Here is a 24739-nt window from a genome sequence, read left to right on the forward strand (position 1 = left end):
TAGAGGCAGACATGTCCCGTCTTGGTTGCTTGAGATGGATTGCCAGTTCAGAAAGGTATCCACAGTATATACATTCTTCAGAGTGGTGAGGGCAGAAGAGGGAGGATGAGCTGAATAAGAGAGAAGGAGTTGTGCAGCAGATTCTCCTCTTCTTTCTGTATGCTGTGCAATGGAGACATTATAATAGCTAGTCTCCACCCCCCAACTCAGGGAGAACTGAAAACTATATAGACATCTCTATACAATCCTGAGACATAAACAAAAACAAAGAACAGCACCGAGATGTATATGGTGAGTTGGTAAGTAGAAGACAAAGAGCCTCTCACCTTGTGTGGTTGTGAGAGACCACAACCACCAAATAGCTTATGAACCACTTTGTAGGGGGGTTCATCCCTAGGTGATAACAGCTGCAGGACCCGTGCCACCCTAGGTGACCAGGAGATAAGGATCACCAATAAAGAAAGTTTTTTCTTTATTGCAATCCAAAAGTACACAACGCGTTTCGAGCTTCTACTGCCCTCAATCCCTGCACTGTCTTCCATAGGCCTGGGCTCACACCTACTTTCTGAGACACTTATGACCCAAACATAGACTTCATGACACTTGAGAATGGGCAGTAGAAGCCCAAAACGCGTTGTGTTCTTTTGGACTTCAATAAAGAAAGTTTTTTTTGTATCTGGTGAAGCGCCGTGGTTCTTATCTCCTGGTCCTCTTGGCAAGCCTAGACCGAGGGACAGATAATAAAGCCCCTTCCACCATCATTTTGATGCTTCCCTGGTTCTCCACTGGTTCCTGTTCACCCACCTCCAGCGATGTCACCTGATGGGACATATTACACCTTCAGTCAGTCACTGGACATATTGGTGACTAAAGTGAACTCCCAACATCTTTGCTGGAACCTATTCCTGGAACAGAAATATATATATATATATATATATATATATATATATTCATGTTGCATAAAATATTAAATTAAACTATAAATTAAATATTAAAATATAGCGATAGGTATCCCATGAATAGTGAACTCCAAGCATACTATGGCCAAATTGCCTGATAGGAGCTCAGTCCCATTCAAGTGAATGGGCTGAGCTGTAATACCAAGCACAGCCACTGCACAAATGTAGGGCGCTCTGCTTGGTAAGTACTTGCAATGCTCAAACAGCTGATAGTCCGATATCCCATCCTCAAGCCAATGGTGAGGATAGGGCATCAATTTAGGTGATATTTTGTCACTAGGGCATTGTAGGATTTGGATATGTCACCAGCTATGGGGTCTGAGAGTCACATGTGTCTCCCGAATTACTAGTTGGGGGACACAGCACTGTATTATGGTCTCATGCTAGTTATTGGGATGACAGGGGCGAAGCTAAAATTCAGCAGACCTTCCAGAAGATGGCTCATTTTTTTTATTACAGTTAATTTGAGTGAGATAAGTTTACCAGGATTAAAGGGATGATGGCCAGGGAACGGTGCGAGGCTTCCCGCCAGCTGCAGACAATAGACAGGACTGGATGAGTCAGAGTGAAGACAGCTTAATGTAATATATTCTTCTCAAAAATAAATATCAGCACACTTGGGTATTGTCTCAACACTTTCTCTAAACAAGCCCGGTTTGCTGGAGCTCGCAACACGGATTTCTCTGTTTAGCATATGAAAACAATATTGTCTCTAAGCAGGGGGCCGGCGGTGCGGAGATGCGGAAAGTGTGTTCATTTTGGACTAGTCTTCGGGAAAATGACCTTTTACTGGCGAGAATTGTTGTAAACTGATCATGTACAGATCACATAAAGAGCAGCTGTCCGGGTCTGTTTTCTTTATTTACTCCACAGTACAAGTAGGGTGGGAAAGGGGTGAGAGGAATAGGGTACATCACCCCGGCCCCGTGGACTAGGGCCACCTTGATCAAACTTGTGATTCACTACCTGCCTTGCTCAGATATCACTGTCGGTATACACAAGAGCTCTTTGGAGCAATGAGGGAGTGGCTGCTTACACCTCTGGAGCAAATGCGACGTCTTCATTGTTTCAAAGAGCTCATTTGCATATTGACAAAAACAACAATATATAGGGAAAACCACTCTTTGATTCAGGTGACCCTAACCTATCTATGCATGAGGGTGGGTTGATATTTAGTGTTCTAGTAACGGACTTCCTTTAAGTCCCTGATGGAGTTGTTCTACTTGGACAACCTCATTATTCTTAGAAGTTTCCCTAGACGATAACCTGAGTGTCGCACCGCTCAGATTCGCAGTGATCATGTGTAAGGAAACCTCTTATTAGCTGTTCAGTTTTCCTACAGCACCACCGCAGGTGAAATGAAGAATTACACCGTCCTTCTAACAAACAGAAGGGACAGGTCCTCTGGAGCAAGGGATACTCTTTTATTCTGTAAGCTTAAGTACAGTCACAACCAAATGTCAAAATCTTGAAGCAAACTGCTGATGCGTTTGTGACCGCGCTGGATAGAGTCTCTGATGGATCACTAGGAAGTGGCTTTTATAGATGTATAGATGTATATCTGCTTTGTCAGGCACCAGATTGATATAGGACTATGGTACTCGGTGCAGACGTCTTCGATGCAAGGTCTGCTCTTGCCTGACAACTGCCCGCCTGACAGTACAGAGACAAAATATTATGTCAGGCACCAAAACTAACTGCACATATTGCTCAGGAATGCCGGGGGCTAGACAAAAAAATTCCAACTGTGCCAGAATCAGTGGAACAGTACCTAATAAATGATGTAAGATCTGGACTTAGCAAAGGTGGTGAAAGGAACTCTTTAAAGGGGTTTTCCCCATCAACATTACCATGTTTAAATTTGAAAAGCTCACAGCTTTTGAAACACAGATCTAAAATTTCTCTCGAGCCCCCATCATTCCTGAGCAACAGGCACAGTTAGTTTTGTTGCCTGATGTGCTGATTACGTTCTTTACTATCAGGTGGGCGGTGTCAGGCAGGGGGCGTGATTCAGAGATCAGAGCTGAGGATCACACCCCCTGTCTGCTCCAGCCCTCCTGACAGTACAGAGTCTGAATAGTATATCAGGCACCAAAACTAACAGCATTGATTGCTCAGGAACAGAGTGGGCTAGAGAAAAAATCCCAACTGTGCCAGAGTAGGAGCATTTAGTAGAATATAAAGAACTGCTCTTATTGGAGGTGGTGAAAAGTCCTCTCATAAAAGAAGCAAACATAAGATCCTGACCAATCTTGCTCTGCTGCCGTTCCATCGTAGCCTGTATACTGACCTCCGGGGAAGACTTGTTGTCATAGACATGTCAGTGGCAGCAGCACTGACCGCAGTAGTATTGACATGTCACTGCTACAGCCAGCGCAGAGTATGATTCTAGTCCTGTCCTACTACTATCTACCGTATGTAAGCAATGTCTACCGGTTCAGAATTGATGGTCGGAGAGGTGAGTTTTCTAAATCCAGATCTTGTCTCCTGTGTGATCCTGGGTAAGATTGGTTTGCAGATATGGTAGCAGGTGTAGTCATGCCCTGAGGGTCATGCTCTGCTGCCGTCCTGTCTACACATAATGTAATTATATTGCCACTTTAGGTCTGGTTAAATGTCACTTATAGCCACAATGTTAGTGCTGAAATCATACAGATCTCCATGTTGTCTGATATTCTGTCATCGGTTACACGTCTGTGCTGCGTGCAGCTCTGTAATTCGCATTTTGACAGGTGCGTTGGCCCCACCGAGGCCTTCCGTGACCTCTGCTAGAGATGCAGCGAGGGTCTCCACGTTCTGCGAGATGTAATTAATCCCGCGGATACTTTGCACATTGAGGTCGTTCTAATTACTTGTCAAATTATTTTTGCCAAAATCATAATCCGAGGCGTCGATTGATTACATTAAAATAATTTCGCTCGCGAGTCATCGTAATGCACGTTGCCAGAGAACACCAGTTAGACGTTTCCTAAGATGAGGATTAAAGGAACAGAGTTTAACTGTTTCAAGGCAATGGTGCAGAAACTACAGCAATGGGGGGAAAGATGTATCAAAACTTGTGCATAGGAAAACAATAGCCATTGTCCATAGCAACCAATTAGCAATCACTCAGTCATTATGATCAAAGGTAGGATTACAATGAAAGTTAACGCCTCAGTTGTAAATCTGTAGACTCCACCACTGACGATAGGTCTGCCACCTTGACAATAACCCTGAGTTATCAACTCAGCTGGTCCTTCGCCATGGCTGTATTTAATAGAAAGCATTTCTAACTAGGTCTAAATTTGCTGTCTCATATTTTCTTTTAGTAATTAAAGTGGACCTTTCACCCTCTCCACAAACTCTTTCTATCGTTCAATAGGCGCTGCCCCACCGATTCTGGCGCAGTTGAAATTTTTTCTCTAGCCCTCACCATTCTCAAGTAGTCATATCTTTTCCGTTCAGCACAATCTTACTCGTGGGCCGTCCCTGACTTTCTGCTGTAACCTAGGACCGCCCCCCAAGAACATAATTGGGTTGTAAATAACAGAAGCGATTACTCAGGAATGGTGGGAGCTAGAGAAAAGATTTCAACTGTGCCAAAATCAGTGGAACGGCACCTATTTGAAGAATGTGGAGGGGGCAAACGGTCCCCTTTAATTAGTTACACAAAATATAATATAATATATATATATATATATATATATATATATATATATATATATAACACAACATACGGGCGGAAGTTACTCAGTCACGGGTAACCCCCTGATACATTTTGGAAATGATCTTCCTATAAATAGATCAGATAATAACATTTTGAATTGTGAATTCCTGTTTAGGAATAATTTCCATCAAAAGTGAACGGAGCCGTGCCGAAAGACCGGCTGAGCTGATTACTCGGGGTTATTGTCAAGGTGGCGAAGACAAGAGGGGTCAGATCATAGATAATTTAGAGTACGAAGACGCCAGGATCAGCCGAATGGTGTCAAACAGAAGCACGGCGCTGCATGATTAAATGTATTAGGAGATGGTGAAAGGAATGATAGACGGGAAGTGAGCAGGGAAAAGTCTGAGAATACTGTCAGAGGCACTTCATGTAATTGCTAAAGCAGGAGACCCTATTAAGTCATCCCCACGCGTTTTATGCCGTCCTATCTTAGCGAAATGAAATGTTACTAATAAGTTCCCAAAAGTCCACGCAGTTTCATCTCGATAACCTTAAAATAGGAACATTGATTGCTGCAAAGTGCGTCATATGGCAGACTTTTTTTTAATATTTTTTAACTGGAAAAATGAAAGGTTTTGTACAAGGCGTTAAAGTGGAAGGATGACGCTACGTTCTGTTCTTTCCATTAGATTACAGCACAGATTAGTTTGTCGCTCGGAGTCACAGAGTGGATAGGTTAGCATGAAATTGCTGCACAATGAATTCCAGCAATAGCAGCATATCCAGCATGGGGCATCGGTGCTTGGATCGGGAAGATGAAAACTGACAGTGTTCAAGGGGCTGGTACATAAATGACTGTCGCCGCAGCAGCGCTCTGATAGAATCGAGGACCTGTCAGCTTTATTTTTTGTTATTGTATGTCACATAGAACCCTTTGGTGAAACAAATCTAAGAAATCCTTACACTAAAAATAGGCCATCAATATGTCAGCACGGAAAAATGGAAGACAACTTTTGTTTTGTTTTTTTTTTTGTTTTTTTTTACAAATATCTTCCCTGAATAATTTCATAATATACAGAACTGTACAAAGGTTTAGGCAGGTGGAAAAAATGCTGTAGGGTAAGAATGCTTTCAGGAATAGAAGGGTTAATAGTTTATTTTTCTCAATTAATAAAATTAAGTGAATGAAGAGACATGTAAAGCCCATCTATATTTGGTGTGACTTTTGCCCTTTGGAGGAGGAGTCTTGGAAGTGATGAGACGGCCCCCGCAGAGCCCTGATCTCAACATTATCCAGTCTGTCTGGGATGACATGAAGAGACAGATCGATTGGAGCAAGCCGACATCTACAGAAGATCTGTGCTTAGTTCTCCAAGATGGCGGGAACAACCTCCCTGCCGAGTTCCTTCACAAACTGTCTGCAAATACCGAGAAGAACTGATGAAGGGCAAAGGTCATACCAAATATTGATGGGAGTTACATTTCTTTCTTCTTCATTTTGCTAATTGATTAAGATAAACTATTAACACCTCTGTTTCTAAAAGTATTGTTACACTGCAGTATTTTTCCCTCCCTACTACTGCCTAAAACTTTTGCACAGTACTGTATCTAGTTATTAGAGCTCAGCTTTTGTTGCAGAACTTCACATCCCCGGGTTCCCTTCACATAGCCATACCATTAGATGGGATAAGTGTGGAATAATAACTTTGGGTGGTGTACTTGCTGCACCATATCAGTGAGCTTACTAGTATACACCCTAGTCTCCCATTGTGCTGATTCTTACATTCTCAGAGCACTGTGGGGGGCAGCAGTCTTCTGTATCTGCCTCCTGGGGGGTTCTATGTCATATGACCATTCTACTCCTGCTACAAGGTCATAAATTTGACCAATGCACTGACCACTGGCCTTAAGTGGATCACTTGACTGAATAGGGCATGACCCTCAGTAATGTGATTGATGTATGTGTTGTCACCGCCGATGGACCATCATGGGCCTCCAGTGCATCGGCATTGGAGAGTTGGGAAATTAAAGAAATAAGTATCAGATATGTTTATGCTTTATGCCATGACATTGACCACATGTTTTGAGATTTCTGAACATCCCCTTTAGATAAAATTTTGTCTTACCTACAACCACCACCAGTTGGTGTTGGGAGCTTTTGGAAGACAAGCTTGTCACTGAGGTCAATAGGAGCTGTCCTGTTATGCGTCCGAAAATTTTCAGGTGGCTGGGTCAATACCAAGTTGGATTTGAGAGGATGAGAAGCAACTTGGCAGAGACCATTCTTTAGTTGACCATGGACACATGTGGCATAGTCAGGTCATGCAAAATTAGACAGCGTGGACCACAGACAATACTAACTGGAAGGAAGCCTGGAACTTCACATTCTGCCCCTATAAGTTCTTAGTAAGACATCATACTCTTTTTTTTCAATCCTGGGGGTGGAGTGCTGTGGCGCCACTTAGTCGAAGGCACCTCCAGAACAGGCCGTCACGTCACTTGGCAGGATGGCTGATTCTAAAAAGTTTTGGGTGGTTGCCTCTCTGCTTACCATATTGTATGTATTCATCTTCTAGCACTGGATGGTTACTCTAAATATATTGTGATGTTTAAAAGTGGACCTTTAATTTTTTAATTTTTTTATTTTTATTCCTAGGTATATTTGTGTCTCCCGAATCACCTTTCGCTCACAGAGGGTCATTGTCTGATCGTCCCGTTACAGCACTACACGGCCGCCACATTGCTGGATGAAGACATATGGAATGAGATTCAGGTGATCTGTTCTCGATTTCTACGACTGATCGAGACTCTCCCCCCCCCCCCCCCTCGAACCCTGCATTATACATAACAAAGTATCCATATTCATTGGAGTGTTCCTTTAAGAAGAGAGCTAAGTCGTAGGGAGCGGCGCTCTGCATTAGATATGAGGAGACCTGATGTCATCCAAAGCACTCTACAAGATGAGGAAAGCTCAGTACAGCCTGACAAGGACATCACATTTTTCGGATTCATAGCGACTTTTACATAATCTGGGTTATTTTAGGAATGTTACGGGGTTTTTTTGCAGGCAGAATGTTAATGATTTCGCGTCTTCATCTTTCTGCATAGGATCCATGTTTATTGCATTTCCTCCCTGTTCAGTTTATTGGACATGGATTACATGAACCTTCCCAGTGTAAGGTTAGGGTAGGTTTAGGAGCTGCAATGACTTTGGGTACTAGTTGACCCCCATAGATGGGAACCTTCGCTTTCAATTCCAGAAGAGAGATGGCGCCCTCGTTTAGGCTACATGACCATGCGATTTGTCAACGCTGTCCTTGTTTTCAACATATAGTATTAGCCTGTTCTTTTCTAAGGCCCCTACACCCAACCGTGTATTCTAAGGGGCCGTGACTTCGCTGATCCACTAGAGGGCTCCACTTATACTTTTTGACTTTTCCATTCTAGATGTTCCGTAAGACATTGGTCAAGATGTTTGAAGATAAAGGATTGGATTGCGTCTTTCTGGAAACAAACATAAACCTAAAAAAGCGTTTCCATCTGGTCTATGAATGTATTCCTCTGCCAAAGGAGGTGGGAGATATGGCACCAATTTATTTTAAGGTTGGTAGATTACAAAGATTTTACTAGCTAAGGGGTCTGGGTAATAGAAAACATCTGACTATGCAACTATGAGTAAGACTAATACATTAATAAGGGCGGGGTAAAAAAAAAATTTGGGGGCCCTCTTGATCAGTCAGAAAGGTCAAGGAAGGGCTCGCATGTTGCCCACAGATGCCCACAAAAAGCATGTTGTCTAGTGCATAGAGGACTTCTGCCAATTCAGGATTGAAGAGTTAGCAATGACTCTTCTGTACGATTAATGATTTATAAGTACATTTTTGGGGGGGTTTTTGAGAATTTTTGAGGAAACAAAAAAAATCACAAATATAGACAGATAGATATATAGATAGAAAAACAGAATGTGTGATCATTGTGATTATTGGGGGTTTGTCCAGAGGAGTGATGAAGATTGCCAATCCCACAGACTAAGGCTAAATTCACATGGATGGTGGTATAGCGGGTTTTGGCACCGAGTGTGACGCGGGGAGCCACGTCACTCTTGGGTCAAAACCCGCCTGTCGCGGTCGCGGCTTCCCCCTCTGGAGTAGGCTCAAATGAATGGGCTGACCGTGAAGGTTGCTGCCGCCAGGCGGACGCCACGGCTCACTGAGCCACGGAGTCCACCAGAAGAAAGGGCGGCCCAGTTCTTCTTTCCGTGCGCGACTGCATGCCGCTCACGGAAAAAAGTAGCCTGGCGGTCTCCATAGACCACCATTGTGAGGGGGTGGATTATGACGTGGCTTACGTGCCATAATCTGCCCCATCTGTGCCCGTGTGAAAGGGCCCTAAGGAGAACAAGGGGATGGAAACCCCATTTTAGTGAAAGATGGGGTTCCCGGGAACAGACTACCAACTACACTTAGATGGCTAAATGTTTGTTGTGGGACAATCCCCTACAAATGAATTTAAAAAACAAAAAAAACATTATTTTATACTTCTAAACTTTTTTTTTTAATTTCTTTTTAATTTTCCAATTTCCAAATTTTTATTTTTGTTTTTTAGATTTCCATTTGTAAATTTTTTTGTTGTTGTTTTCTGTTAGTATATTTGTGTGTTTTTTTTTTTGTTTTTTTTTGTTATACTCTGTACATCACTGAAACCAATTATATTGTGATCACTAAAACCTGCCGCCTTTGTGAACAGAGTCTCGATCCTATTTGGCAAATCAATTTTTACTCTCTTCTAGTTTTTGTGTTACTTTTTTTCGATTTTCCCACAAAAAAAAGAAAAATAATAATAAATGAGAATATTCCAAACAATGAAACTTTCAGTCTCGCGGCAGAAAAGTCAGTCCCAACTTTCCGCATAGAATATTCTGGAATAAATTGAAGTCTTGTTACGAGCAGGGTAAAGATCACATCTTTTCAATCAGACAACAGCTCCGTGTATGGAAGGATTTCCTGCACACCTAGTAAAAACTCATTATCCCGGATTTATGGGAGGTTATTGCAGACATAAATCACACCTCAATGTATTCTGCAGCAAAGGTGAAGTACATTGCAAATAGAACTCGGAATAAGCAATTGTCACCGGGTGTCCGGGAACACATTCTCTGCAATGACACCGAGCCCGGGCCAGATTTCATTAGGCAAAAACTAGTCGACATAACATTTACTCTTGACACTCGCTGGCCCTCGTACCCGGCCTTTTACTGCCATGCTTGTTATTTCATAGACTTCCTATGAGATGATGGCATACGTTCCATCGTGTCTGGTAATATCCGCAACACTTACCGTTTTAAAGGACAAGTCCAGTCATCGCATGGCGTTACATGGATAGCGTCCTCGATGGATGGTAATAGGGGTAACGTATGAAAATGGTAAAAATAAAGGATATAAATAAGTTATTTCCATGCTTTAAGTGATGGCCTATTTACAATTGTAGCTTTCAAACCTCTCTAGGGTGGGCGGAGCTTAAATGACAGTTTGAGGTTGTTAGGCAGAGCCTCCATACCAATCTGCTATCGATTATTCAGGTCTTTGGTTCAAGGCTCCACTGAATTGAGTGTAAAGACGCTTTTCATTGGTGAATATCGAGTTAATGTTGACCATTATGGTATACAGAAGATGGAAGGAAGCGCTGGATTCTGAAACGTTCTTTTTCCCATTGTTTACTGATAAAATAATGACTTATTTACAGAATTGTGAGTTCTAGGCTGCAAGGTTAGGATGGTGGATAGACCTCAGGTCCGTCCAATGCCCATGAATTAGGTTGGACTGCTATTAGGTGTAGTACCAGACATGGCCACAAACAAATGTATGGCGCTGTTTCTGGGTTAAAAAAAAAATACATAAGCCATGACTCCTCATTCATCTGAGCAGCTGGGTTCCTAATAGACACCCACCAGTCAGATGTTAATAGGTCTTCAGTATTACAGTCTCTGAAACTTTTTTTTGTACATGTCCATCACTATTTAGGAAGTTTATAGACTTAGTTTTCCCTTTAAAGGGAGTCTTTCACCAGACCCACATATAGCCCAGCCCCCGATAGATAGGTTAGGGTCGCCTAAATCCAACAGTTTTTTCCCCTGACTCCTTTGCCAGGATATACCTGTTTTTGTCAACATGCAAATTTGCTATTTGGCATAACGAGGGCATCGTCATTGCTACAAAGACGTAAGTGACCACACCCTCATTGCTCCAAAGAGCTTATTTGCATATTGACAGAAACAGAGATATCTTTTCCTAAAGTTTCAAACACTTAGGTGACTTAGGTGACCCTAAACTATCAATATGGGGTCCGGCAACAAATTCCCTTTAAGTCTACATTCACATCTGCATTGTTTTGGTTCCATCATAGGAAAATGGATCCATCTAGTAACGGACCCCAAGGGACCCCTTTTTTTTTTTTAATGTAGATTGTCAGCCCCATATAGGGATCACGATGTGCATTTTTATCTTCCTATCAGTATGTCTTTGTAATATGGGAGGAAATCCACACAATCACGGGGAGAACATACAAACTCCTTGCAGATGTTGTTTCTGGCGGGATTCGAACCCAGGACTCCAAGGCTGCAGTGCTAACCACTGAGCTACTGTGTTGCCCCTCCCATTATTTTTTTCTGTGATTTGGTTGGACGAAAAAAAGTTGTTTGTAGGATATTTTCATCTGCTGTGCTGGAGTTTCTAACACAGATGTGAACATAGCCTTTGTAACGTGATACGGTTTTTTATTTGTCCCACACTGGGAGGAGCTTAGCTGTCACATGACTTGGCACCTACCAAATGATCCCTACACAAAGGATACAATGGACCCGTCTCCTCTTATAACCCCCACCTGCTGCATTGTAGAAACCATACCGTAACAGGAATGCACTGCATGCTGTATACCGTGCCATTATCTGGATTTTACCTTTTGAATGGACTTTTCCTTTAAGTTGGCACATTTATGACCTTGGTACCTGTTTTTCTCGCAGAAAGCAATTATGGAATCTGACGAGGAATGGTCCATGAATAAGAAGCTCATAGACCTGTCTACAAAGGATGTCCGAAGAGCGGTGAGTAGCTTATTGGGTTATTAATCTCGGTAAGGCCCGCTGTATACTATACACATGCACACTTGGACGAATAGTGTGCTGAATAGGAAAGGGGAATGTCTTCTAGATATTAGGGCAGTGGCTTATATCTCCGTGAACAATAGGATCGGACTGCTATGATCTAATTGCCCGATCCCGTGATCTGGGGAGTCCCCCATACACATGAGATTTGGTTGTCAGCTTAAGATACATGTATACACATCAATGTGTGAGGACATGCTTTATCCATCTACCCCTACACCTCATCTCCAGGATCTTCTCAGGGTGGAAGATCTGACACATGTGATGTTAGATGACTGTAGAACATTGACCTTTCCATGTGACGTCCATGGATTCCTCGGGGACATGATTACGTTGTAGTGCCGTGATCGGAATATTGTGGTGTAGAGGAATAGCTCTGCTACATCTACGTGTGTGACTGCTAGTGTACTCATAAATATGCGCGCTATGCTCTAATTTTTATCACATTAATTATGCCGGGAGCGAAAATCATTTCAGTGAATTTTCCTTCTGTCCCAGGAGTAAGGGAGTAGTTTCTCTAAAATTGACTGCGAGTCTCCTCGTACGTGAATACTTAATATGCAGTAAGTGTCACAGATCTGTCTACAGCGTCTTCATTTATCTTATCTCATAGAATATGTATTTGTCTAGGTCCGATCTGTCCGGCCGTATATCTACACTATCTCCCTTACATCTGTCTGTCTACAGTATCGTCATGTCTCCGAATTATTGCTTCCAATCCTATCTCGTATCTATCCTCTGTCCATTTACTTCATAGCTAGCTGTATCTCAGAACTCTCGCTCAAGTTTTATCTTTCTATCCATGTATTTCATAGCTATTTATCTCATATCTACCTCTCATGTCTATCTATCCATCTGTCTACCTCATATCTCTGTCTACTCACCTTTCCATCCACTTTTATACGATATGGTTATGTGTGTCTGGAAAACATTTCTCTATCTATCTATCTATCTATCTATCTATCTATCTATCTATCTATCTATCTATCTATCTATCTACAGTATCTATCTATCTATCTATCTATCTATCTATCTATCTATCTATCTATCTATCTATCTACAGTATCTATCTATCTATCTATCTATCTATCTATCTATCTATCTATCTATCTATCTATCTATCTACAGTCTATCTATCTATCTCCTATCTATCTATCTATCTATCTATCTATCTATCTATCTATCTCCTATCTATCTATCTATCTATCTATCTCCTATCTATCTATCTATCTATCTATCTATCTATCTATCTATCTATCTATCTATCTATCTCCTATCTATCTATCTATCTCCTATCTATCTATCTATCTATCTATCTATCTATCTACAGTCTATCTATCTATCTATCTATCTATCTATCTATCTACAGTCTATCTATCTATCTATCTATCTATCTACAGTCTATCTATCTATCTATCTATCTATCTATCTATCTCCTATCTATCTATCTATCCATCTCCTATCTATCTATCTATCTATCTATCTATCTATCTATCTATCTATCTATCTATCCATTTGTCTATCTATCTAGTAGAAAAAAATGCAGAAGCAGCACAGCATACAAACCGGGTGCAAAGCCAAACTGGAAGGTGGCTAATCTTCAACTTTATATAGGAAATGGAAAAAATGGCAGCACTCCAATATTTAGAAAACGTGTGGGTTTATTCCAAGCAGCGACGTTTCGGTTCTTATCTGAACCTATCTATCTACAGTATCTATCTATCTATCTATCTATCTATCTATCTATCTCCTATCTATCTATCTATCTATCTATCTATCTATCTATCTATCTATCTATCTCCTATCTATCTATCTATCTATCTATCTCCTATCTATCTATCTATCTATCTATCTATCTATCTATCTATCTCCTATCTATCTATCTATCTATCTATCTCCTATCTATCTATCTATCTATCTATCTCCTATCTATCTATCTATCTATCTATCTATCTCTCCACTACTTTAGCCCCATGATGTGACGTCCATGTAGCAGACATTTCTCTCTCTTCCTTCCCGCTCCTCTCTCGTTCTTTCCTCCTAGCGGAGATGATTACTCTCCTCCATCTGAGATTACTTCTAATTCCAATTTGTATGAGGTTTTCAGAGTGAAGATTATTTCTCTCCCCGGTTTCTCTGATGAGATTATATCAGATCTGATCATTTTAGGGGCCAGATTAAGGTGTTTCTCGGTAATGTTATCCATCATCTACATAGGCCGCTGTGTGATCTGCCTGTAATGTCGCGCCATTCATCTGTTGCGGACGTCCAGCTTCGCTCCATCTCCTCGTGCCCATTACATGTCTTCTCTATGAGGTCGAGCTGTCTGCAGCTGTAGCTTTTCTTATAATGACAAATCTCATCCTCTGTCTGGAGCAGCCCATGGGCGCTCGGTGACATTTTGAATGTCACATTTAATGTCATAGTCTCACAAAGACACAGTTTTATACTTTAGTCTATTTCCCACTTGTTGCTGGTGTAATATTTTAGAGATTAGTCACTTTTATCCCTCTTTTATGTCCTTGTAACCAATTTACCTTCTATAAAAGTCGCTCAAACATATACCTGTTAATTATGAACTATTAAAAGGGTTTTATCATTAAATATATAGGGTAAGAGGATAAGTGTCTGATCACTGGGAGTCCGATGCCTGGGAAATGGGGGATGCAAGCCCCCCTGCATCCTCCATGTCAGTGAAACTTGAGTGCACCTCAGACTCATTCACACGGAGCAAGATGGGGTGGATTCTGACACCAAATCCACCTCCGAATCCGCCCCCTCACAATGGAGGTCTATGTAGACCACTAGCTGTCCTTTCTTCAGGTCGATTCCGCGGCTGAGTCAGCCCCGGCGTCCGCTTCGTGACAGCACCCCCCGGACTAGGCCCATTCATTTGGGCCTACTCCAGAGGGGGAAGCCGCAACAGTCGTGGCAGGCACAATTTGATCCAATTTGCGGCTTCCCGCATCAGAATCAGGACCAAAATACGCAGTCCCATACCCCGTGTGAACGAGGGCTTACTCAACTGGCACTCCATTGATTTTATGGTCCTGGATTCTCCATAGAATCCTGCGGAAAGGGGTTTAATGTCTTTGTGACAAAACCCCTTTAATTGGGGCTTGACACTACGTAGAGCTCTTTGTCAAGCAATTGGGCTCTTTCCCCTAAATTTTGAGACATGGTGATCATGACCACCTGCAGTCTCTACTAGGTATAGCTCACTGCATCCAGATTTATATAGTCCCCAATGAAAGGGATGTCTACCAACTCCAAATCTTTGCATCCTTCAGTCAGCATTGCTTCATTGATTTTGTTGGAATTTCTTCTCTAGCCCTCACCATTCCTGAGCATTCAATACAAGTAGTTTCATCCTGGAACTGCCCACTTGACACTAAAGAGCCTAATTAGCATATTGTGGAGGCTGAAAATAACAGAAGTGATTGTTTGGCAACAGTGGGGGCTAGAGAAAAAATTCCAACTGTGCAGAAATCAATGAAGGGGGCTTATTAACAGAGGCAAAGAGTTGTAGTCAGTGAAGGGGGCAATATATATATATACATATATATATATGTGGCTGTTTACGTGAAAAGGGCCCAGATCGTCGAAACTAATTATAGAGAAAATAGTCCAAAACATATTTGGGTAAAAAAATCACAATTTTGTTTTATGCAAAAATTTTATTTAAAAATGTCAAGTTTACAAATTTGTTGAGACTTTTAAGAATTTGTACACTGTTACACCATAACCGTTACAATGATACCAAGAACTCCATATCGACAGTGTGGGCCCTTTTCACATAAACAGCCACATATATATTTTTTTTTTATTAAAGTGGCAGAATAGGTTAAAATAATTAAACCGCACTCCCAGATCCACAGCCATTCCAATATTTAGTGGGTCCATGTGAATGAAACGTGAGTGCACTTGCTCAACCGGCTTTCCGTTCAAAAATTGTGGTCCTGGATACTCCATTAAATCCTGTGGATAGGTTTTATCATAAAAGAGACAAAAACCCTATTTAATTGGGGCTTGACAAGCACAGTGTCATTCATTTATATAATGTCTGTATTTGGCATTGCAAATCAGCCCATCCACTTAAAAGGGAACCAAGCCGAGATCAAGCCATGTGACTAATGAAAATGATGTGACATGGTCTGTGAGGTATGTCGCTTCAATCAGCTTATCCGTGGTGTCCAAGGTGACAGACCGCAATGGTCTTAAATCACTGGACCATCCATAGGGGGTTGTTTACACATAATTTGACTCAGAATTTTAGGCGGATTTCATCTCCAAATCTGTCTCCCCTTCATTTCATTAGGAGTTAGTAGGTTTTTTTTCTTTTTTACGTAGGAGAAAAAAATAAGAGACCTGCTTATTTCAAGCAGGTTTACAATATAAAACATAGTGTAGAACACTGTCAGGACTCCTAGGATCCTATCTATAAAACATAGTGTATAATACTGTCAGGACTCCTAGGAACCTATCTATAAAACATAGTGTAGAACACTGTCGGGACTCCTAGGAACCTATCTATAAAACATAGTGTAGAACACTGTCAGGGCTCCTAGGAACCTATCTATAAAACATAGTGTAGAACACTGTCAGGGCTCCTAGGAACCTATCTATAAAACATAGTGTAGAACACTGTCAGGGCTCCTAGGAACCTATCTATAAAACATAGTGTAGAACACTGTCAGGGCTCCTAGGAACCTATCTATAAAACATAGTGTAGATACTGTCAGGGCTCCTAGGAACCTATCTATAAAACATAGTGTATAACACTGTCAGGACTCCTAGGAACCTATCTATAAAACATAGTATAGAACACTGTCAGGACTCCTAGGAACCTATCTATAAAACATAGTGAAGAACACTGTCAGGGCTCCTAGGAACCTATCTATAAAACATAGTGTAGAACACTGTCAGGGCTCCTAGGAACCTATCTATAAAACATAGTGTAGAACACTGTCAGGGCTCCTAGGAACCTATCTATAAAACATAGTGTAGATACTGTCAGGGCTCCTAGGAACCTATCTATAAAACATAGTATAGAACACTGTCAGGACTCCTAGGAACCTATCTATAAAACATAGTGAAGAACACTGTCAGGGCTCCTAGGAACCTATCTATAAAACATAGTGTAGAACAATATCAGGGCTCCTAGGAACCTATCTATAAAACATAGAGTATGACACTGTCAAGACTCCTAGGAACCTATCTATAAAACATAGTGTAGAACAATATCAGGGCTCCTAGGAACCTATCTATAAAACATAGAGTATGACACTGTCAGGACTCCTAGGAACCTATCTATAAAACATAGTGTAGAACACTGTCAGGACTCCTAGGAACCTATCTATAAAACATAGTGTAGAACACTGTCAGGGCTCCTAGGAACCTATCTATAAAACATAGTGTAGATACTGTCAGGGCTCCTAGGAACCTATCTATAAAACATAGTGAAGAACACTGTCAGGGCTCCTAGGAACCTATCTATAAAACCTAGTGTAGAACACTGTCAGGGCTCCTTAGGGTCTCTTCGGACCCCAGAGAATAATAGGTGGAGGTCCAGGGGAGGTGAAAAAAAAATCATGCATACTCTCCTTCTGTTAACTCTTTGGGGCCTTCCCAGTCAGGTCTGGCAGTCTCTTGATGATCTCATGTGTCCAGGGTGCCCATATGACCACTGCTGTCCCAATCAGCCGTGACCCTGAGTGAGTGACATCACCAGGAGTGTGCCACATGCCACCAAAGAGGGGAAGATGAGTATGTATTTTCTCCCCTCCCCTGGGCCTCCACCTAGTATACTCTGGAGACTAAAGAGACCCCAGCGTACAATGCAGCAGCCATTTTAACTTGCCCACGATACATCTCCATATGTTCGGTTTCGTAAAAAAACGAACAATTTGGAGCATATGGGTCAAACCCCGCTCGGTACAAGTGTAGCGCTGGTTACTACAATGGAGGTGACCCAGACAGTTGGTTGACTAGCTGCCAGGCATACCAAGCATCTTCCTACTTACTTATACTGTATATATCTATATATTCTGCAAAGCTGTTTAATACGTATTAAACTCTACGTCAGTCTTTTGCTTATTTTTCAAAGTCCCCAAACCAAGAAGTGTTTTAGGTTGAAATATCTTAAATGATCAAAAGGATGTATTTATAAATCTTACTAGCAAATGTCGTCGGCTCGGAAGGTCCTTTCTCAGGTCTCTACTTTGATCTCTGTTTTCCCACTATAAATAACATAAAAGGCTGCGATCCGATGTGGCTTATTAGAGGAGAGGGAGAATATTCCCCATCGCCAGATGGAACTGAAGCTCTCATTTATTTATTCCAAACCTGCCCGCGATAAGAGACCTCTTCACCTTTCAGATGACACTCTATGGATTTTCTCGCCTCCATCCACATGTCATCCGACATTCGTTCCGTACAGACTGCCATAATACGATACCAAAATGAAAGAAGGATTTCTAGATGTGGAGGCGGTAGGATGGCTCGGGACGTGTTATATCATTTAACCCCCGCTACAGTCTGCCTCAATAGGACTCGCTCAAGTGTTGCTTAATGCGGTATGGTGCAAAAGTGTTAGGCAGGTGCACTGCAAACTAAGAATGCCTTCAGAAATAGAAGGGTTAATAGTCTATTTTTATTACAAAATTAAGGAAATGAAAAGACAACAAAACCCTCCACTGACTGATCCACTGGGACAAAGGATTGGATAAATTTTTGGTAAACATTATTGATGTGTAATATATCTAAGTGGTGAGGCAAACCCTTCTCTATCCATAGGATAGAGAATCAGGGTCTGATAACGGGGGTCCACCAGATCAGGGTTCCGGAGTCCCACTATTTGTATGGAGTATGACCTGCAATAATATGTGGCCAATCTGTGTAATACTTCATTTCTCCTTCGGGGGAGCTGTAGGGAATATAAACACTTGATGGCAGTTTTAGCTGATCACTAGCCATGTCAAGAGTATTATGTTGAGTTCACATGGAATTTTTTGGACTGGATTTTGACGCGGAATCCACCTCAGAATCCGGCTCCAAAAAACGCCTCCCATTGACTTCAATGGGAGCCGTTCACTTTTTTCCCCCGCTCGCCCTATCTTGCCACTGATTTTGCGTCTGAATGCGTCTGCAGCGTGACACTCCCTCCCGACTAGGCCCATTCATTTGGGTCTAATTGGGAGCGGAGTGCCACGCCTTGATGCCGGTGCACTGCATTGACATCCAGTCGTGGCCAGCAGCGGCAGGCGTTTTTTGGAGCCTGATTCTGAGGCGGCTGCAGCGTCAAAGTCCAGTCCAAACAACTCCCATGTGAACTCAGCCTTACAGTCTGTGATCAGTTTTTTTTGTCAGGCAGCCCCTTTGACAAACAGAAATTTCTCAATATGGAGCCAAATTTAAGGAAAAGGGGGGCCACACGGTGGCTCAGTGGTTAGCACTGCAGCCTTGTAGCGCTGGAGTCCTGGTGTTCAAATCCCGCCATGGGCAAAAAAAAAAAAAAAAAAACATCTGCAAGGAGTTTGTATGTTCTCCCCGTGTCTGCGTGGATTTCCATCCCATATTCCAAAGACATACTGATAGGAAAAAAAATGTACATTGTGAGCTCTATGTGGGGCTCACAATCTACAAAAAAAAAAAAAAATTTAAGGAAAAGGACATGGACGACAATCTCAGTATTATACATTGATCTATGCGACTTAGCAAAATGTACAAAAAGGAACATGAGGTTCTTCGTGTACATTTCGGTCAAGGTGTATAAGCCCACCAGCCCCCTTGAAGGCAACCTCTGTGTAGTGGGTCCCTAGGCTATTGAGTGCTGCACTGTACGGTTACTACAACGGCCACCGCAAAGGGAGCGACCCAATATCCCCTCTGCCAGTCTATGCCCAGCACCACAGCAATGACAGACACCGCACAGCACCACACCATATGAACATATCTCAAGAAGTTCACCTTACCATGTGGTCTCGGCAAGAGGACTAAGAACTAGTAGATGGATCCAAAATGGACAACTCTTACGTATTTTTTCCTTCGCAACCAGATGTGACCCCATATGTTGTCATATTCAAAAATTCACCCAATGCATTGTCTTATACTTGGAACTGATTTTTGTATGTTTTTGTTTTTTAAGGTTCCAAAAGGCTTACCTTATTTCTCAGTGGATTTTGGGCTTCAAGGAGGTTTTGCTCACGTTATTGAAGATCACAACAAGTTCCCCCATTACTTTGGCAAGGTATTTCTATATCTTTATCAGTAGTTAGTTCTGTTTCTGTTACTTTTTCCTAATCTCCTATAGCCCTGTACCAAATAATGTGTCCTAATAATCTGCAGATCGGGGAGTGGGCCCGCTGCGGAATCCCGTTTTCCTCCATAGAATATCTTTTGAGCAATTTACGAGAGCACGACTGTGTTTTGTAGGAAATAATCGGCGGCATGCTGGATCTGGAGCCTCGGGTCTGGAGGAAAGCCGTGCGGGAGAACTTTGATGATCAGAGGAAGAAGGTGTTACAGTTCGCGCAGTGGTGGAAGGCCTTTGATTTCACAAAAACTAAGGAGTAACGTCTCTCATAGATATATGTATACTGTACATGTGTTGTATACATCCTGCTGTGTATATGTTACTGCTCAGTCTATGGACAGTGCAACTTTTTACATGTGATCTGGAAACACACACAAAACCATTTTAATTTTTTTAAAATAAATATTTAAAATTGAAGTTTTGTTATATTTAATATATTTTTTTAGGACATTTTAAAAATTCCTACAGTTGTCTACTACTAATTTTGGATCTGAAGACAGGTACGTAGGTCATTATTAGTGCGTCACAATGTACATGGCGATATATGTAAATCATCGCTTCTTATGGGCGACGACTACAAGGATCTGCCCTGGGGGTTTTGCTCAGAAGAAATTTAATGAAAGGATTTAAAGGGATTGTCCAAAGTTTCGGCGCAACCTCACCGGTCCCTCTCCAGCAACCGCTGAGGCCACATAGCAGTCGAATGTGTGTAACGATTTCTGACTGATGAGGGAACTGATAGCGGACAATGGAGTGCTGAGAAAAGGGTTTTTTTTTTTTTGTTTTTTTTTTTTTTACTAATTATTATTTTTTTTTATTATTAATATTTTTATTTATTTGTATTTTATTTTAAACCCACTCTGGCTTTCCTGAGGTTGCTCCAAATTCTAGAGTACCCCTTTAGTGACCATAATAAAGATTGGATGTGTTGTGTAGACTTCACTTAAAATGGCTGCTTTTTGGGTTATAAATACTCAACATGTATCCATGGTCTGTATTGACTCAAAGCTAGATCTGGAAAACCATAAGGAAGATCTGATAGAGCTGCTTGTAGAATGGTCCGGTATAGGAAGCAAAGCCCCTCTTTCCTATTGAGGATCTTCAAGGACAATTGTTTTTTGGTGAAGTAGTAGTCAACACGCTGATGTGTATGGTTTGTACATGTGTGATCACCATACAAGCGTCATACAAGAGTCACCAGAAGACTCTCAGAAGGGATTGTTCACCTACCGTCACCTTGGTGGTATCCGGAAGACCCCATTATAGGTCAGTGGGTCCATTTGGCAATGCAGGTGTGAACAGATTGAAACAGTAAAGATCTCAAGTTTGTCACATAACACAGGTACTTGCAGATAGTTTTTGAATGAAATTGGCAGGGAGGTTGTTCCCGCCATCTTGGAGAACTAAGCCCAGATCTTCTGTGGATGTCGGCTTGCTCCAATCTGTCTGTGTCTTCATGTCATCCCAGACAGACTGGATGATGGTGAGATCAGGGCTCTGCGGGGGCCGGATCATCACTTCCAGGACTCCTCCTCCATGGGGGTGCTCCCAACAAATATATATGGGATTTAGATTTCTCTTTTCTTCGTTCACTTCATTTTGGTAATTGAAAAAAATAAGTTATTAACACTTCTATTATTGAAAGCATTCAAATTTGCAAATCTTTTAGGCAGGTGTGGAAAGACACTACACAGTACTGTGAGTTTTTCCTTGTTTACGTATATTTCTTCCACTTCTCCCCACACTCCAAAAACATTCTAAAAGGTTATTTGTTTCTACGAAACTGACCCTAAAGTGTTTGCGAAGAAATTTAGACAGTAAGCCTTACTGATAAAAATCTATGTACAACTATATGATCCGAGAAATCAACTTGCTGCCCGGACAGAAGACAGAACATACTGTAATTCTGACTGACTTCAAAGCATACAGGAAAGTAAAGTAATGTAATTTGGTTTTACCATCTCAGGGTTTCACCTGCTCTCCTGTCTCCTCTCCCCTTCATTGGCTGGTTTCAGGAACAATGTTGGTGACTAAGCTTAGGCTAAACGAAACACTGAGTGCTTTTCAGGGCTCAACAGCTAGGTACACTTGGCAGAGCTGACAGAAGACTCCATTAACCATAAATCACAGTGAACCAGGGACTAAAACCACTACAGCTAGATAGCAGTGGTGGTCTGAAACTAGGCAATGAACTGTAAACACTGAGGCTTAATAGGGCAAGATAAATAAAACAATTCATTGGGTTCAGTTAGCTGAAGTTACAAGTTTAAAGGGTTCTATCATTAGAATTCCCTTTTTTAACGAAGTACACATAGGAATAGCCTTAAATATCTAGTCGCGCACTCCGCTCCGGATTAGGTCCAACTGAATGTGCCTAGTCGGGAGGGAGTGTCTTCAGGCGGATGTTGCAAGGCGAATCCGCCTGAAAAAAATGAGCATGTCGCTTCTTTTTCCAGTAGAAGGAGCAAATGGCTCCCGAAAAAAGAACTGATCGGCTCCCATTTATTTCAATGGGAACCGTCTTTTTGGTCAGGATTTTGAGGCGGATACAGCCTCAAAATCCTGACCAAGAAATCCTGTGTCAACTTGCCCTAAGGCTACGTTCAAATGACCTTGTCCTATTTTTGACCATTTTTACAAATATCCCTCCACACTCAAACATCTTGGAAATCAGTGAAAATTGGTGTCCCTAGTTTGCAGAACAGCCATAAAAAATGGACGTTATGCACCTCGGCCGTCTGCATGTAGCCTTAAGTGGCCAATATAATTGGTAGACTTACTAGATAATGCTAATCTCAATTTAGACAATTACATGGCAGGAAAAAGTAGTTCACACTGTTCTAACAATATCTTGGCGCTAGGGCAAATACAGTCCTGTCTATTGATTGTGGCCTATATAGAAGGTGACTCGTGGCCTCATTGTGACTTATGATGCCAGGAGTCCCTGCATCTCCACGGCTCCACTGTTTTGTTCTCTGTATAGCGGGGACTCCTTACCTTGTAGATCACTTTGATACAGGGTCTGGGTCACTGCAATGAGTTTGGGCTTGGAAATCAGCAGATGTATGGGCCGGATTTTCCCATCAGGATTGTTACGTGGGCCTTTTCCACAGGGCAACCTTGTGCCAGTTTCCTGGTAGGGTCTGTTCACATGTATTTTTTGCATCTTCAAATTTGGCACGTGTCAATCTGCTGTCATGAAGGTCAAAAACATAACTTTTTAGAACATACTGGCCCATGTTATGTCTGCATTTTTACTGTATCGGGAGAAGATGGTCTACTACACCTTCCTCTACAGCAGTGGTTCTTATCCTTGTTTGAGGTCCCGAACCCACCAGTTTCATATGCACATTCCCCGAACCCTTCTTTAGTGATAAATCAAATATTTTTTTCAAAATTCAAGACATAGGTATATGTTTTTTTACTGGTACACAAAATGAACCGTGCATAGGGCCTAGGGTTTGATTGAACCCTGGTTAAGACAGTAAAAAAAAAAAAAAAAAGTTTAGTATTTTTGTGGGGGTTTTTTGGTCCAGCATTTGAAAAACATAACTCTTTTCTTGCAAAAACAGCGCCATAGCTATCAACAGGATGCCTGTGGTATTGCAGCTCATCATCACAATACCACAAACACGCCCCATGGACGGGGTTGGCGCTGTTTTTGGATTGCCATGTTATATTTACCGATTCAAAAAGTTTTTGAACGTTCTATTTGTACCCAAAAGTAAAAACATTTACAGATAGCGTAACTGTATCCTATTACACCATACACCTAGGAAATGAAGGTTCTTAATCTTCTCTGCCCCCAATGCAAAAAATAAGATTAGAACAGGGAATTCTCTCCATAGAATGAGACGTGCTCAGAAATTCTATCTCTACGGATGATTACACTTCTGCTCCGCAGACTAAAATCTATTGCCGGGAATCCAAGACCTGTCCTAGTTATATTTATTATTCTACTGCACAACCAAGTGATCATCGTTGTAGAGATGTTTCCTCCGACTACATAATATATCATCTATTGGTATTTTTAGATTTTCCATTTTTATACCTTTTTTTTTTTTTTTTTTCCATTATTTACCAAATCTATAAAAAATTCCCTTTTAGCTATTCAGGAGGGACAAGAGACTGTTAAATTATTTCAGATACGTTATCTAATAGGGTTAGAAAGCAATGTAGTATGTGGAATGGTGAACGTTCCAAAAAAAAAAAAAAAAACAGTTAATGCTGAATTTTTTAAATTTTTTTTAAATTTTCTGCAATTCAAGAACTTATTTATTTTCACGTGATGAGTTGTATTTTTCTGTGGCACTATATTGAGGTACGTGTAACTTATTGTTTAAAGTTTGCACTTTCTTGGGGGGGGTGGATGATGGAAAAAAAAAAACAGCAATAATAAGGGTATGTTCGCACAAAGGAATTTCGTGAGGCTTTCAAATACTGTTTCAGAGATGCAGATGGCAGAGCTGACTGCGAATGCGTAGAAGTTTGAACCCAGCGCCGGAAGATGATGCGGAGAGAGGCCGTTCTAGACAAAGATGGAGGCACTGGAGATTTCTCTTGCAGCATTGGGGACGCCCCCAGTGCTGCGAGAGAACTAATTTGCATACCGAAGGAAACTGGGATTTCTTCCGAACGGCGGCGCGGTGAAGACTATT

At 41.6% G+C, this 24739-nt stretch overlaps 1 protein-coding gene across 1 annotated transcript in view; it reads left to right on the top strand.

Annotated features, from left to right (window-relative positions):
- The window catches only part of CWF19L2 (CWF19 like cell cycle control factor 2), a 95609-nt gene extending 75111 nt beyond the window's left edge, over positions 1-20498 (top strand). The window contains exons 14-18 of the mRNA XM_075266118.1: positions 7265-7381; positions 8056-8211; positions 11627-11707; positions 19914-20015; positions 20201-20498. Of these exons, the coding sequence (XP_075122219.1) occupies positions 7265-7381; positions 8056-8211; positions 11627-11707; positions 19914-20015; positions 20201-20341 (597 nt within the window). The 3' untranslated portion in view covers positions 20342-20498. The remainder of the gene's footprint in view (positions 1-7264; positions 7382-8055; positions 8212-11626; positions 11708-19913; positions 20016-20200) is intronic.
- Positions 20499-24739: the final 4241 nt, after the last annotated feature.

The sequence above is a fragment of the Leptodactylus fuscus genome, chromosome 2 (assembly GCF_031893055.1).
Source record: "Leptodactylus fuscus isolate aLepFus1 chromosome 2, aLepFus1.hap2, whole genome shotgun sequence".
In the NCBI taxonomy this organism is placed as follows: domain Eukaryota; kingdom Metazoa; phylum Chordata; class Amphibia; order Anura; family Leptodactylidae; genus Leptodactylus; species Leptodactylus fuscus.